Here is an 18,082-nt window from a genome sequence, read left to right as displayed (position 1 = left end):
ATCTGTTTGCCCACCTATTCAATACTTTTATAAATTTAATAATCTCTGTAGATGGATACTGGTACATGTTTCAGCTCTTTTAAGCCATTAGCCACTAAATCATCACTATTGGTTAAGATATAACATATAAATATAAAATTCATACATGGCTTGTGTGTTGTACATGTTAAAAATATTTAGTCGTACTTAAAATTAACATTTTAAAAATTTAAACTACACGAATAAGTAAAGAGTGATAGTTGACCATATTCTTTGGGAGTGTAGGTAAATTACTCAACTCCAAGAGAGATGAACTTTGTAGAAGTGTTATAAAGTCAGTGGGCCACTGACTGGTGGAGAAATACGAAGTCGTGGACGAACACTTAAATGATTTTTATAAATTTGTAAACAAAATCAATTTTGACATCTTACAAATAAGATAGCAGATAAGTGTTATATTGACAAAAGTCATATGTAAATAATTGTATATAAGGTATTACAGTAATTAATACTGTCATTATGTATATAAAAGCATGTAATGGAGCATGGTGTTAACAAATGATTAAGGAAAACACACACAGCTTCATAACCCAAAGGATTCTTACTTGCTGAGATTTTATGATCTGTGACTGAAAAAGCACAATTAGTTTAATTTGTATTAGTACCGGTACTCATGATTTTTTTAAGTGTTTGAGAAAACCACATAATTTAACTCTCAAAAGGTGTTGCAGCATTTTTTACATCGTAAATGTTTGTTGTTGGGGTTGTAAATACCACTTTGATAGGGCAGTGAAGAAGAATTTTTTTTCACAAATGTTAATCAATTATCTATTAATTTACATGTTTTTCAACATAAAGCAATAATATAAAATTAAGGACAAAATCACAAGATTGGAGAAATTTAAAACAGACCTAGGCCTACATAAAAATGAACTGAAATGAGGTGCAATCTGAAAAATCTTTATTCTAGTGTTAAATGCTACAAACATGAAAATATACTTTGCATTTCCATATGACAGAGACTGATTTCACAAATGTCCAATATTCAAACCAAAAAAGAATGCCTGAAATTTATGGCTGTGCACAGAGAAAACTGATGACTCTACAATGTGTCCACTTTGTGTATAAGTTGATCTTTAGCTGCCAGAATTATACAGAGAATAACCAACAACAGAATGATAAACAGTGGAAATGGTAGGGGTGTACAGTTTTACTGGTGTCAAAAAGGACCTTATAACACTGTTTGAAGGTTAAGGAGATGACCTAAAGTAGAGTATTATTTATAACTATCAGTGACTGTGTATATCACTGACATAACTGAATTAAAAAGATCATTATACTTTTCTAGATGCGTTACACCAGAAGAGTTTCAATGTGGCCAGTTGGTTTGTGTTCAAAGTTTGGCTGGAGCAGTCCCATTGTGAAAGAAGGTTGTCTGGTTGGATTTTATGATAGCTGGATTGGTTATCGTAAATATCCAGTAGACATGGCTGGATTTGCAGTTAATATAGACTTCATGAAGAAGGTAAGAGAGTATTTATAGTTTAATGAATTATATGTAGAGATATAACATTTTTATACTGTGTAATTTTGAATAATTCATATATTTCTGCAATTATCTGCAACTATTTTCAATCCCAGTATTTTCTTGTTATATTAATATATTTTATTACACTCTGTAATTCCTTTCAGTGTTCAGTCAGCATGCCTCTGTGAATGCACTAGGCATCATTATAATGTTTTATTCATAGCTAGGCCACTACTCTGGCATCTTTGCTTTTTATACTTTTTAATAATAATAATAATAATAATAATAATAATAATAATAATAATAATAATAATAATAATAATAATAATAATAATAATAATAATCAACATCATAATATATGGGGTAGCCTCCGTGACTCAGGTGTTAGCACGCCAGCCTCTCACTGCTGGGTTCCGTGGTTCAAATCCTGGCCACTCAATGTGAGATTTGTGCTGGACAAAGCGGAGGTGGGACAGGTTTTTATCCGGGTACTCTGGTTTTTCCTGTCATCTTTCTTTCAAGCAACACTCTCCAATATCATTTCATTTCATCTGTCAGTCATTAATCATTGAGGAGTGCGACAGGCTTTGGCAGCCGGCACAATTCGTATCCTCGCCACTAGATACGGGCTTTATTCATTCCATTCCTGACCCGGTCAAATGACTGAAACCAGGTTATGGATTTTCATTTTTCAATTCATCATAATGTATGGCTTCAGGTACCATGTGCAGGCATTTCTTTTTAATGCCTGTCTGTGTGTTAATATTGACATTCCATTTTGCTCTACCAGATGGCAGAGAAAACAGAACACTACTGGGTGACCTATGGCTAAGTTTTAATCAATTTTGTCAGGTAAGCACCAAATGTGACACCAGAGGTGTTTTACATACTAACATCAAGTTTCAAATAGACTTTTTCCTGCCTTTAAAAAGTTTGACTCCTTTCCCAGGTTTGAGCCCATGATCTAGGGATTCAGAAGCTGAAATCAAGAAATACTGGTACATATTACACTAGTGTCAAAAAGTTAAGCATAATCACTAAATGAGGCCATACTGTCTGATAGGAATTTCAGACGAATTGCTGACCAAACGGAAACTGACTCACACACCATATGTCACACAACTTGTCCAAAAAACCAGTGTCAGAAAGATTCTGATAGCTAAGGTACACCTTTAACAACAACTAACAAAACTTGGCAATGTCTTCCACAACAAAATATGCTGTTAATAGTGTGTATAGTTACCCCTAATGGCCACAAATGCTTTGCAGCAACGTGAATGTTCTCTATCAGATGGTCCAAGAACACTAGTGGCATTCGATTCCATTCCTCCGAAAGGGCAATGTGAAGGTCTTGGAGGGTCCTTGGTGGGGGCTGATGGGATGCTATTCACCTCCCCAATGCATTCCAGGCATGTTCTATATAATTCAGATCTGTAGACCCCGCTGGCCAGTCCATGCGATGAATGTCTTCCCCAGCCAGAAATTCATCCATCAGAGCAGTGCGGTGCGATCGGACATTATCGTCCATTAAGAGGAAGTCTGGATCAATCGCACCTCTGAAGAGTCGAACATGTGGTCTCAGTACCTCATCCCTGTATCTCCGAGCGTTAACAATGTTTCTTGGACCACCCACAAAGATGTGTAGATCCGTACAGCCATTCAACATGATGCCGCCCCACACCATGACGCCACCAGCACCATACTGGTCTCGTTCCACGATGTTCCTGTGGTTGTATCAGCTACCTGGTTCTCTCCAACAAGAATCAGTCTGCAAACTGAAGCGGGATTCATCTGTGAAGAGCACATGCATCTATTCATTCATGGTGCAGTTTCGATGTTGACGGCTCCACAGTCTCTGTGCTGGAGTGAGCGGGACACACACCACTGGACGTCAGGCAAACAGCCCTGCTGTTCTGAGTCTCCAGTACACAGTTTGCCGGGAAACGGCAACTCCTGAGACGGCTGCAAGCTCCGCCGATAATTGACTTGTAGGAGCACTCCGATTTCATCGGGCAGTTAAGGCCAGATATCGGTCCTGCTGTGGGGTGGTTACCCTTGGTTGACCTGGTACTGGCCTACGACTAACATCTCCTGTGTCTCGAAATCGCCTCCAAAGCCTGGAAATGATACTTTGTGGCACATTCAAGGATACGGCGACTTCGGTCTGTGTCTGGCCTGCTCCCAGGTGGCCGAGTATTCTACCCTGCAAAACGGAGTCCAAATGGCGTCGTTGTGCAATTATGTTGTCACGTTCACCACAAGGCTACACTCTGCACACTATAACAGGGCAAACACGACTGAGGGAACTGGCTGTGTTTACCTTGTGGTTACGCCGCTAGTCAAAGAACGGAACACTCCTTTCCTATACAGAGCAAACGCGTAAGGTTGCGGTCTATTTCCTGTTACCCTGCTTACTCGTAACTTATGCTTAACTTTTGGACATGAGTGTATAATCATGATATCTTACTGTAGACCTCCCTCTACTCCTCTTACCCTTTATCCTCATGTTCATTGATCTCACAGGTAACATGTCCTCCTCCTTTCACCTCATAATATGACCCTACTACTGAAACTGATTCACACTTTAGGAACCTCCAAACCAATTCATTCATGAATATCTTCATTATTGAATGAGCCTTTATCTCTTCATTCATAAACACTCTCCTGCCACTGTTACAATGTGTTTGCACTAGCAATCATTTTTGCTATTTCCATGACTGCTGCATTTTAAGTTGCTCCAGCATAGTATTATGCAAAAGGATTTTAATCTAATTCATAATTCTGCAGGTTTTTGTTCTTATTCTAGCAATTTAATTGGCTAGCGATATTTTTGGTTTATATAGGCCTATTAGTACTTATTTAAGAAAAATATAACTGAGATTGGTATTATGCATTACGATACTTAAAGTCCAACAACCAAGGAAATGGAATCACCCTACTCCAGCGAAGCCTCTCAAAATATGGTAGTTTCTAAATTTCTTGACATCCTGTTAGATTTTATATATATTTGGATGTAGCAGAACTGAGAGAAACAAGCTCGGCTGAGAATAAATAGATGTGGAAGAACTGGGATTGATGAGGAGAAAGTCTATCTTTTTGAAGACAAAGTTTTGTGAAGATTGTCCTTAATCTTTTATGTTTATAGTGCAGGCACTCTCTGTATTTCTTTCGTAGAAGTGACTGTGCACATGATCTAGCAGTGTACACAGGAAATAAATACGGTACTTAATTCTTCCTCCCCATGAATTTTCATGATAATAGCTCTCTCAGTCAAGCTGCAGAAGCCATTAAAGCAGATGTGCATGTTAGTCACCTCTAAGCATCCACCATGGCTAATCCCTTCCATTTTTTCTCTGAGTAGTGTTATGTAGAAGATGGTTGCCCAGATGTACTTCCTCTTAAAACAATAATCACCACCACCACTTGATTTCTGTGAGCAGTATTATGCAATCAAGTTTTGAGTTCTCTTGAAGAAAAACTGCTGTGACAACCTACAGAGAGTTGAAGGGAGCTTATGGGGACGAAGTAATTTGTCACTGATAGAGGCACCTGTTTTTCGCAAATGTTGGCCAGCAGGGTAGGAAAGGTCAACATTCTGATGGTGAAAGTTTTTCGACCAATGAGACTCAAACTAGCTAACCATGGTGTCAAACCCTATAGACTTCACTCCTTAATGATCATGGCCACCAGGCAGGTTTTTAATATATAGTAGTAAGTTATGTTAATTGATGTTGAGTTTGAAGCTCCCTGAGAGTAATTGTACTTCTACTTAAAACAATAATCACCATCACGGCCACCCTGAGAGTAAATTACGTCCTTCTCATTTTTTTACAGTTCCACAATACTGTACCTGTTCTGATGCAATCTATCTTGTTTCCTTTCTTCTAAATTGGTATAATTACTTCCTTTGAAGTAATAGGAAGGAACACCAAGCTCGATAGCTGCAATCGCATACGTGCTACCAGTATCCAGTATTTGAGAGATGGTTTTCCATGGTTTCCCATTTCACACCAAGCAAATGCTGGGGTTGTCACCTTAATTAAGGCCACAGCTACTTCCTTCCCACTCCTAGCCCTTTCCTTGACAATTGTCACCATAAGACCTACAGTATGTGTGTCGGTGTGACATAAAGCAACTTGTACAAAAAAAAAAAAAAAGAAGAAGAAGAAGAAGAAGAAACAAACAAGTTAGAACAAGAGGGACAGGAATATGAACATGCAATAACAGGTCAATATGGCACGAGGGAGCAATAGAAAGCAGAAATAAGGACAAACATGAAAACACAAGAAGACAAGGACAAGGATCTATATCTTCATACAATGTTGTCTTAAAATAGATAGATGTTCTGGTCATCAACCCAAGTTCTACTACTTGTACATTCCTTTCTTCTCAGGCCCTGAAGACCTTGGTTCTGCTACCTAGCTTCATCACTTATTAAGGGCCATCCTGTCAGATCTTCAGACTTGATGCAGGAAGTGTAGGGTAAGAAGAAAGTCAGATAAACACAGTAAAAGGATAAAAATGAATACAATTGGCAAAACACTACGAACACAGAAAGAACACAGAAGGAGACAAGGAAACCAATAGGGTCAATATAAGATAAGATAAAGATAAAGATAATAAAAAGACAAAGTCACCTCCGTACAGGCCATGAAGGCCCTTGGAGGAGTGGAAGGTAAAGGCTTCCACCATTTTTAACCTCGGCACGGGATGGGGTAGAGTGGTTAGCTCTACGCCCGGCTGCCTTTGCCTCCAGGAATGAACCTGGTACTATTTTTGGTGTAGGCTGAGTGAACCTCAGGGCCATATGCACCTCCGGAAGTGGAAATCTCGTTTCTTAAATTTTATGACTTCCTGATGGGGATTTGAACCCACGTCCTTCCGGGCGAACCGAGCACGCCTTTACCGCCTCGGCCAGGCAGCCCCTAGGATAAAGATAATACAGGAGGTAAAAGATTAAGAAAACAGGACTAACACAAAGGAGAAATGGGTCTCAGTGGAATAAAATCAGTCTTGGAAAGGAACAAACAAATGTCAAATCAAGTCATATATAGTATGTACAGTATTCTTACAAGAACCTCACATCTTTGAGAACAAACCCACAGGAATACCAATTAAATATAAACTATTTTTCTCTGGAAACAGAAAATGCAGGGCAGTTACTGTTGTGCCAAACAAAATAATCGATGCTCTGATCATCAAACAGTTATCTGAAGAAAATTCAACTATAACTGAAATCAGAGAGACAAGCACAACATATAAGAAATCTCTCTTGATAAATGCCAAATTCAAACATTATGGATCAGTAGTTAAACCTGAAGCAAGTTATGCAAGTGAAACTCGGTTTAAGTTGAATACCAAAGCAACAATGGATAAAATCCAAAAAGTAGACAGAAGGATCATCAGGACAATCATCAATAAAAAACATCAAGTAAATGGACAGTGGAGACTGCTGCCTAATGAAATAGTCTATCAGGAAAATGAATCAATTGTGGATACAATGCAAAAAAGGAGAATTGCCTTTTTCAGCCACATAGTAAGACTACCAGAGATCAGACTACTAAAACAATTATTCAATTTCTTTTGGAAAATTAAAACCAAGAACAACTGGTTTGTTGAGGTCCAGAATGATTTAGAAAAGCTGAATATAACAATGAAACAAATTGCAGAGAGAAAAGAGAAGAGGTTTCTGAGAAGTAGAGATATAAGACTAAAAACAGAAACAGTCAAACGAAAACAGTACACCATTACAGATGAAGAGAGGGTGGCCAGGTCAAAAAAAATGAAGAAGTTCTGGGAAGAGAAGAGGAAGTTGAGAAAACATTACAACTAATATTGTGAAGACTGGATTGATTTAAGTGCTCCAATGTGGGTATATACTATGTAAATAAAAATAAATAAATAACTGATATCAGAAGAGGGTTCTTAAACCTGATTACAGCAAGTTTTTGGTTTGATATTCAGCTAAATACTGAAACCAATATGATTAAAGAAAACTGCATCTCACAATATATGGTATGCTATGTATTTTTTACCTTGTCCTATTAGTTTTCCCATAACTGAGCCAAATATTTCAGGACCTAATGTGTTTTGAATGGCCGTAACAGTATACACTGGTTATGTCATTCTGTCCTCGTGTAGTGGAGGTACAGTAGCAGAATATAGGGGTTGTTGAACTTGAAAACCGGTCCAGGGTACTCTGTGTGAAAAGTACACATAATCCTTACAGAAGTATCCACATTTGTATCTTCTCATGTTGCACTCGAGTGTTATTTTGTACTTGTTTACGTACAGTATGTGACGTTGAAGATCCGTACCACCATATACATGTGAATCAAGAGTTGTGCAGTTGTGTGTGATTTATAAGACGTCAGTGGCATTACTCAGTGATCCAGGCTGACAAAAATGAAGGGAAATTGAGTTCATGAAAAATGGGTGCAACATTTCTGTGCTGTTATTGTGACAGTCTATGATGAATTTCTGACAATAGACAATGCTAGTCGTCTATGCTATGTTCATAATATTTTCAGGTCAATCAAAGGATGGTGGACACAGAAAAAAAAGCTATAAGTATTCAGTGAAATTGTTATTAATGAGACAAATTTCAAAACCCGTAGTTGCATCCATGCATGAACATTGCTCAGAGGATAAAGAGCTACTATGGAAGTGCCACCAGGTATTTGTAATAGAAGGCTTATTACTGGACAGTAAGTGCCAATAGGTAAAATGATGACTGTAATTGACCTATATAATTAGAGCTTCCTTAATAATAATGTTACTACTAATAATAATAATAATAATAATAATAATAATAATAATAATAATAATAATAATAATTTTTATTTTATTTATAACTTATCTAAAATACATTTGCAAATATGCAGTAGGATATTATACATTATCTTTGCAATTATTTACACCTGCAAAGCACTTGTTGTGCTTATATGCCGGTGTAGTTGTTTCACATTTGTATACATTGTTGCATTCCTTACTGTTTACAACATTAATAAGGTATGTATATTTACATTAGCATTGTAATTTTGTCCTGTGGTGTGAGTTTTTCTTAATACCTGAAAGTATCACTCAAAACAGATAAGTCTTTGGTACATTTTTCATTCATGAACAAATATTTAATCTGTAATTTTATTATCTATGATCCATAGTTTCACATGTTTTTTTAGTTGATATTCGGTTTTCAAGTGTGTCAATTCTGAGGGCAACTTGTTCAAAAATTTAGGAACTACAACTTGCAGTGTTCTGGATCCATATTTGTTGTAGTACCTCATGACCTGAAAATAACTTATATACCTGTCTTGTTCCATGTGTATGTTCATTTACAATTCTATATTGTGGCTTCCAGTAATTTTCTTTAATTATGTTGTACATATAAAGTTGTTTAACTCTCAAGAACCTTTCCTTCTGGCACATCCCTGTTAACATATCCTCACTTAAGCTAAATATTCCTCTGTTTTCATACCAAAAGAATGCTTTGACAATACGATTTTGTAACATTTGTACCATGTTTATATCTGTAACAGAAGCTGATCCCCATACACTTACACCATATGATATAAGTGACTCAACAAGTGAATGATAAACCATTTTTAAGCTATCATGAGGTATTACATACTTAACCATTTGCATTTTGAACAAACTTAGCCTCAGTCTTTCACACAACTTATTAATATGTTGCTTCCATGAAAAATATCTATCTATTATTATACCTAAATAGTTCATGTTATCAACTTCCTCTATTACATAGTCACAATTTTTGTTCACCATCATGAATGCACTGAACTGAATGGCCTGATATTTTAATGTTTTCTCTTTGCATTTTGGGGGTAGTAATGTACAAGACTTTTGTTTTTGAAGTGTTAATAATAATAATAATAATAATAATAATAATAATAATAATAATAATAATAATAATAATAATAATAATAATAATAATAATAATAATAATAATAATAATAATAATAATTTTTTTTTTTTACGAGGGATTGTGGAAAATCTTCAAAAGACACTTGTGAAGGGTCCGCACTCCACAAGTGTATGGGATTCTTACCCACTAAAAACCACACACCCTTTTCCCACGATGTGTATCATCACCCCGGGACCGCTCTCACATTACTTCAGGGTGATATCGTGCTTTGTCTTTCAGACGTCTTCTTTCTTCATTTCTCCTTTACGAACGTTCGTATGCTTCCAAATCCTTCTTCTTCTGACGAAGGACATTCTCCACGTACACTGCCACGCGATCCCAGGATTCCTGGTTTCACAGCATCACCGAAATAATATTATCTGCTGTCAATTCTCCTAGTTCAGTTTCCACACATCTTCTCTGAATCGTCCAATGGCCGCGTACAAAAAAGGTGTGAAATACGTCGTCAATGTCATCACAGTATATGCATGCTGCGTCATTCGCTCTGCCCACTTTATGCAGGAATTTCCGGAAATATCCATGCCCTGTTAGAAGCTGCGTTAGGTAGTAATTTACTTCACCATGGGCCCTTTCAACCCAGATATCCAAGCGTGGATGATAATAATAATAATTATAATTGAGGAACAAACCGGTCATCTGCATTTTTGTTGACTTCAGGAGAGTGTATGACTTGGTTGATCTACAGTCTCTCTTTGTTATTCTTGAGGAACTGGGACTTGATTCCAAGACCTCAACCTCATCAAGGCAACACTCACTGACACTATCACCAAAGTTAAGCTCATGGGGGAGATCTCTGGACCATTCCAGATTAAAACTGGCATCAGACAAGGTGACAGCCTATCTCCGCTTCTTTTCAACCTCGTCCTAGGCAAAGTCATCCGCGAATGGGAGAAGACATTGAAAGACATGGGATACTGGTGCCCCATATGACTAGGACGACCCAAAGATGGTATTGAGATATCCTGCCTCACTTTTGAGATGACCTGGCCATACTGACAGATGATGTAGTCACAGCCATTAAACAAATTGAATCCCTTAGCAAATATGCTGGAAAGGTTGGCCTACAAATTTCCTTTGAAAAGACCAAGTTCTTCTGCTCAAAACTTGACATCCAAAATGTGAACACGACATATGGGCAAATCAACCGAGTACCACACTTCAAGTACTTGGGAGAAAATACTTGAACCAACGGGAGGCGAGAAGGCTGCCCAGAAAATTTGCCTACAAAAATTTCGGAAAGTTACGGTAGGGTTCACAACATATACAATACAAAGTGCTTGTCCCGCCATGCAAAGATCAGACACTATAATACAGTAATCAAGCCCGGAATCTTATATGCCAGCGAGACCTTACACTTAATGGGAAAGGTGACCTAGAGAACATTTTAAAAGAAGAAAGTAGAATCCTGAGGAAAATTCTCGGCCCTCGAAAAACAGAAGATGGTTATAGACTAAGGGCACGCAATATGACAGAAGAGCTTTCCAACATTGCAGCAGACATCCGCAAAAGATGTCTGAAATTTTATGGGCACGTCCGCAGATTGCCGGCAAGTAGACTGACACACAAGATTCTCACCTACATAGAACATCTAAAAAAATATTCCATGGGTATTGGAAGTGAAAAAGGATCTGAAAAAAGCCCAGATGAACTCAACTGTCACCGTGGACAGAAACCTCTATAGGAAAAAAAAATTAATGGATGACAAGTGCAACCAGAAAACAAAGTGAAAAAGAAGACTGGAGCAAAGTGGACAGAAGAAGGAAAGGATGAGAGCTGTTTGACAACTCAGAAAACAGAATCGTTACAGCTTTGCGTGATCCATTGGGTCCATACGCACATAATAATAATAATAATAATAATAATAATAATAATAATAATAATAATAATAATAATAATTCTTTGATGTTCCACTAACTAATATTCAAGGTTTTTTGAGATGCCGAAGTGCCAGAAATTTCTACCCCAGGAATTTTTTAATGCAATTAAATCTAAACACGAGACTGACATATTTGAGCACCTTCAAATACCACCGAACTGAACCGCCATCGAACCTGCCAAGTTGGGATCAGAAGACCAGCGCTCTATCATCCGAGCTACTCAGCCTGGCATTAGAGCTTAGAGTAAGTTGGTCATGCGTTAGGGGGACGCAGCTGTGAGCTTGCATTTGGGAGATAGTGGGTTCAAATTCCACTGTTGGCAGCCCTGAAGATGGTTTTCCATGGTTTCCCATTTTCACACCAGGAAAATGTTGGGGCTGTACCTTTATTAAGACCATGGCCGCTTCCTTCCCACTTCTATCCCTTTTCTGTTCAATCGTCAGCATAAGACCTATCTGTGTCGGTGTGATGTAAAGCCAATTTTAAAATGTCATCATATTTAGGACATTATACAACTGTTGAGATCCATAGCTATAAACAATGAGAAGTATTTTCTGGGCAGATATTATTGGCGAGTAGTCAATAATAATAATAATAATAATAATAATAATATCAGCCTCCATGTCTCAGGCAGCAGCGCGTCGGCCTCTCACTGCTGGGTAATGTGGTTCTAACCCCAGTCACTCCATGTGAGATTTGTGCTGGACAAAGTGGAGGCGGGACAGGTTTACTCATGGTACTCCGATTTTCTCTGTCATTTTTCATTCCTGTAACACGCTCTCATATATCATTTCATTTCATTCGTCAGTCATTAATCATCGCCCTAGAAGAGTGGGACAGGCTTCGACAGCCGGTACAATTCTTATCCTCGATGCTAGATGGGGGCTTCGATCATTCTTTTCTGACCCAGGTGAATGACTGGAAACAGGCTGTAGATGTTAATTTCATTATTATTATTATTATTATTATTATTATTATTATTATTATTATTATTATTATTATTATTATTATTATATAATTCGCTGGGGCCATCAAGGACCACGTTAAGTCTTGTTGCATTTGACACTGAACTTGGCCTTCTTTAGAGCCCAAATTTCCCTCATTCTTTGTGAGTGGGCCTGCTTACGCTCCTCTTCTCTTCGGTTGCTCGTCTCGGTTTAGCCCGTTCGTCAATATTTTCTTGCGGAATAGATCTCTGTTAAGGGCATCTTCAGCTGAGATATGTAGCATTTGCAGGTCTTCCTTGGTATTTCCAAACCAGGGAATTGTGGTTTTGGGGTTTGAATCAAAAAAGTGAAAGATTTCTTTAGTTAACTTTCTTCCGTCCATTCTTTTCAGATGACCGTAAAATCGTGCCCGTCTTTTTCTGATTGTGTCGGTAATTTTCTCTATTTTGCTGTAGACTTCCTTGTTGGATCTCTTTTGGTGGATTCCATTTCTGTACTTTGATCCCAAGATTCCTCTCACAATTTTGCGTTCTTTTTTCTCCAGTTCTTCAAGGAGTCCTTTGTTGGCATTTAGAGACAGGGTTTCGGCTGCATATAGAACTACTGGCTTCAGAACTGTTTCATAGTGACGTATCGTGGTGTTTTGGGAAAGGCATTTTTTGTTGTAGATTGTGCGGGATGTTTGGTAGGCTATTTCCAGTTTGCGTACTCGCTCCTGAAATGCTTCTTTGTCCAGTCCATTTTTCATGATGATCTCACCCAGGTATTTGAATTTGTCTACTCGGGTGATGTCCCCGTATTTTGTATGGAGTTTTGGTGGAGCCTCTTTGATGTTAGTCATTACTTCTGTTTTCTCAAACGATATCTGCAAACCAGTTTGTTCGGCAATTTCCTTTAAAATTTCAACTTGAGCTTTAGCGGGTTCTATGTCGTTTGAGAGAACAGCAATATCATCGGCAAATGCTAAGCAGTCTGTTGCGATCCCCTTGGATTTGGTTCCTATTCTCAGTGGACTGTAGTTGGTTTCCTGTAATCTCATCCGCCAGGTTCTGATGATCTTTTCAAGAACACAGTTGAAGAGTATCGGGGATAGCCCATCACCTTGTCGGACTCCTGTTTTGATGTCAAAGGAATGCGAGAGACATCCGTGGAACTTCACCTTGGATTTTGTATCGGTCAGGGTGGCTCTAATTAATGCCAGCAGTTTCAAATCAATTCCAAATTCATTTAAGATGTTTAGCAGGACTTCCCGGTCAATGGAGTCGTACGTTTTCTTAAAGTCCACAAAGACAGACACATACAGTACTTCTTGGACCTTACTGTACAATATCTGATGATCGTTTTGAGATTTTGGATCTGTTCAGCTGTTGAGCGACCTTTTCTGAACCCTCCTTGGTATTCACCAATTTGATGTTCGACTTGTGCTTCCAAACGCTCCAGGATGGCAAGTGATAGAATTTTGTAAGTCACGGGTAGCAAAGATATTCCTCTGTAGTTGTTGAAGTTCTTCATGTTGCCTTTTTTGTGTAATGGATGGATCAAAGCTATTTTCCAATCTTCGGGTAGGGTCTCCTTGTTCCAAATTTCTTCTATTTGCTTTTGCAAGATATCAAGTGATTCCTCTGGGGCATATTTCCATAGTTCTGCTACTACTGAGTCTTCCCCCAGTGCTTTGTTATTTTTGAGACGGGCAATGTAGCGCTTGATTTCATCTCTGTCGGGTGGTCTGGAATCTGGGTACCTGAGTAAGGGTTCCTTGGTCTTGATGGGGCTTTGCGGTTTAGAGCAATTAAGTAAATTCTTGAAGTAATCTGCCAGAATGCTGCAATTTTCTTCATTTGACGTCGCCAGTGTGCCGTCCTTTCGCTCAAAGCATAGAGATGGTGGTTTATAGCCAGTGAGTTTGCGTTTGAAGGCTCTGTAGTACTCTCTGCTTTCATTCTTCCTAAAGTTTTGTTCTATCTTTTCAATGAGAGATTTTTCGTATTTACGTTTCTCAGTTCTGAACACCCTAGCTGCTTGGGCACGTTGGGTTTTGTAGGTTTGCCAATCATTTTCTGATTTCGTAGAGTAGTACTGTTTCCACACATTGAGTCTTTCTTTGAGCACTGATTCGCAGGTACTATTCCACCAGGCATGCTTTTTGCTTCTCTTGATTTCTGCAACGTCTTTGGCGGCCTCAACAAGGAGACTTTTGGCGTTGTTAAAGTCACAGTCATTTGGTCTAGCCTTCTCCTGGAACTCCTCGACCCTTTGCCAAAGTTTATCATTGTCAAAGCATGTGATCTGTTTGGTTGTCTTCCTTGTGTTTGCGGGAATTGGTTTGAATTTGATAAGAGACATATAATGATCTGAGGCCACATTGATGCCTTTCTTTACCTTGACATTCATAATCTCAGGGCTGTTTCTCCTGGAGATTGCAACATGATCAATTTGGAACTCTCCGAGAGCTTGGACGGGAGAACGCCAAGTCATTTGCTTTCTGGGTAGATGGCGAAAGTGGGTTGACATGACCTGCAGGTTGTGATTTTCGCAAATGGACACCAGTCTTTTGCCGTTGGGATTGGTTCTTTTGTGAGCAGGGTAATTTCCTATAACTTTCTTGTACTTCTATTCACGACCTAGTTGGGCATTGAAGTCACTCAAAAGAAGCTTGACATGGTGTTTGGGGATTTTGTTTAATTTTTCATCCAGTAGGTCCCAGAAATTATCAACTTCGTCTGGATCAGACTTGTTCTTATCCTTTGTAGGAGCATGTGCGTTAACTAGGGCGTAGGTTTTGTTCGCGCATTTAATTGTGAGTATAGACAATCTGTCATTCACAGGTTCGAAATTTGCAACCAATTTAAGGATCTTGGTTCTAACAGCAAACGCGGTTCCAAGCATCACAGCTCCATTGAGGATTCCTCTTTGCGCTTTGCTCTTGAAAAATCGGTAGCCTTTGGATTCAAAAATCTCTTCATCTGGGTACCTTGTTTCCTGTAGGGCCATTATGGATATCTGATTTTCGTGAAGAGCTTTGGTGAGGGTTTTCAGCTTGCCAGTTTGTGTAAGTGAATTTATGTTGAAAGTTGCTAGAAAGGTTTTAGATTTTGGCCTGAGTTTTTGACTCTTCGGGGTACACCGAGACGTTCCGACTCATCTCTTGCATGGTGTCGAGTCTCCCCCAGAATCCGAACGAGACTCGTGCGTCGTGGCGTTCACGACGAGGGATTTATCCAAAGATTTACCCCCTGGGGTATGTTTCTTGAAATGTTGTGCCATCATGCTTTTTGACTTGACTTTGCTTTGGACGGGTACCCATCCTTTTACAACTAGGGTTGTTAGCCCTAGAGGTTGCCTCAAGATGTTTTCTGGCTTCTGGTCATTTACCAGTCTTCGCCGTAACCTGGGCAAGGGACCAGTTTTTTTTTCACGGTGGTATTTTATTTCCCTACTACCCTCTGACTCTGCTGGCGGCAGAGCCAGCGAGCTTCCCCAATTCCAATGGGACGCGCCTGATGGAGGTAACCGGTAGATCCCCACACGGGTATTATTATTATTATTATTATTATTATTATTATTATTATTATTATTATTATTTCTTTTTTCTTCATTATGCCCATTTACAGAACGCGTTGGAATTTGTTAGCTTGATGATGGTTTTCCTTTCTTCTTCTCCTCCCAAAATCTCTTCATGAACTCACTATGCTGTTTCTTGCGTTTTTCCATCCATTGCTTCCCTGTGGTTCTTTTAGCCTTTTCCGTGAACATGTGCTTTGCAACCACATTCCCAAAAGCCTTGCTATCCCTGATGATATCTTCTGTGATATTTGTTTCTAAGTCCTGCTTTATTTTCTCTAACCAGCTTATTTTGACCTTTTTTGATTTAATTATACCAAGCAGTTTTTTTTTGCATATCTGGTGTCGTCCATTCTACAAATGTGGCCATAGAATCCTGCGTACGGTATCGGTGAACTTGTCGATTGCTTTGTACAAATCTACAGTTTTCCTTTTGATCCATATACCATTTACATGAACGGAGCCATATATTTTCCTAAGAATTTTCTGTTCTTTCTTTTTTTTTTTTTTTTTTTTCAAAATTTCATCAATTTTAGAGTGGTCTCCTAGGGATGAGGTTTCTGAGGCATACAAGGCTTCTGGAAGAACAACAGTCTTGTAACGTCAAAATTTTGCATTTCGTGACATCACTCTTTTATTGTATTATTATTATTATTATTATTATTATTATTATTATTATTATTATTATTATTATTATTATTATACATGATTTCGTGCCACTGATTATTCCAAAATGTGTTTGTGTGGAGCCGAAATCCAGCGCCGAATTCATTTGTTTATATTGAGTGTAAAGTCACTTGGGTTATCGGTGTAACAGCTGTGTCAGTTCTTTTCCCATCTGTTTGGTTATACATAGTGGGTTTAGTCTCCACTGGCGCTCAGTCATGGGACAGTTGTAGAGCTAACATCACTGTAGCCAGTTGATTACATATTGGAAACATTTACTTGTGCCAAGTTAGTTTATATTCACCTCGTTTACGGAGCAGCTGCACATGCAGTGAGGGAGCTGTATAGATAACAATTTCCAAACCGCCGTATTCCTAATAGCCGAATGTTTGTCGCTGTGCACCAAAGGCTCTGGGATACTGGCTCACTTCTTCCTCAGATTGAGGGTCGTGGGCCTCATCATGATCCTGCGGAGGTTCGGCGGGAAAAGAAATTTTCGACTTGTCGAAGAGAGACCAAGGGCCTTGGCAAGGCAAGTAGGTAAATCTAACTGGACTGTTCACCATATATTGTGTGAACAGATATTGTACCCATACTACTACCAGACAGTTCAACATCTCCAAGAAATGGATTACCTACACAAAGCTGAATTCTGCACCTGGTTCTTGGAACAATGCGAATGTTATGCAGATTTTCTGCATGATGTGTTGGTTACAGATGAGGCATCCTTTATCGGGGAGCATTTCATTAATTTTCACAATGCCCATACATGGACAAAAGAACACCCTTATGCCATTTACCAAGGTCATTTCCAGCACAGGTTTTTTTTACAAGTTGCTTTACGTCACACCGACACACATAGGTCTTATGGCAATAATAGGACAGAAAAGGGCTAGGAGTGGGAAGGAAGTGGCCATGGCCTTAATTAAGGCCTGATGTGAAAATGGGAAACTACAGAAAACAGGGCTGCCAACAGTGGGGTTCAAACACACCCTCTCCCGAATACTGGATACTGGCCGCACTTAAGCGACTGCAGCTATCAAGCTCGGTAGAGCACAGGTTTTCTATAAATCTTGCAGTGGTTAGTGTGATTAGCTGCCACGCCCGGAAGCCCGGGTTCAATTCCCAGCTCTGCCACGAAATTTGAAAAGTGGTACGAGTGCTGGAATGGGGTCCACTCGGGCCTCGCAAGGTCAACTGAGTAGAGGGTTTTCAATTCCCACCTCAGCCATCCTTGGAGTGGTTTTCCGTGATTTCTCACTTTTCTCCACGCAAATGCCGGGATAGTACCTAACTTAAGGCAATGGCCGCTTCCTTCTCACTCCTAGAAATTTCCTATCCCGTCATCACCATAAAACCTATCTGTGTTGGTGCGACATGAAACAATTTGTAAGTACACATTTCAGTAATTTCGGTGATATGTCCGGAATCATAAGATAATTTCAACTTGTTGACAGTTCACTATTTTCTTTAGTGTTTTAGTCTGAGTTTGAGTGTGGCGATTAACTTTTATTTTCATAATAGTTAGTAGCAATAGACTAACACAGTTATAATAATAATAATAATAATAATAATAATAATA

The 18,082-nt window shown here is 38.8% G+C and overlaps 1 protein-coding gene across 5 annotated transcripts in view; it reads left to right on the top strand.

Annotated features, from left to right (window-relative positions):
* The window catches only part of LOC136876198 (galactosylgalactosylxylosylprotein 3-beta-glucuronosyltransferase P), a 160,220-nt gene that overhangs the window by 102,294 nt on the left and 39,844 nt on the right, over positions 1 to 18,082 (top strand). For all 5 annotated transcript variants that reach the window (XM_068228345.1, XM_067149943.2, XM_067149941.2 and 2 more), the window contains one exon: positions 1,328 to 1,504. In XM_068228345.1, the coding sequence (XP_068084446.1) occupies positions 1,328 to 1,504 (177 nt within the window). The remainder of the gene's footprint in view (positions 1 to 1,327; positions 1,505 to 18,082) is intronic.

The sequence above is a fragment of the Anabrus simplex genome, chromosome 6 (assembly GCF_040414725.1).
Source record: "Anabrus simplex isolate iqAnaSimp1 chromosome 6, ASM4041472v1, whole genome shotgun sequence".
Classification (NCBI taxonomy): Eukaryota; Metazoa; Arthropoda; class Insecta; order Orthoptera; family Tettigoniidae; genus Anabrus; species Anabrus simplex.
The sequence above is the reverse complement of the archived record's forward strand: the minus strand, read 5'-3'. Positions and strand labels throughout refer to the sequence as shown.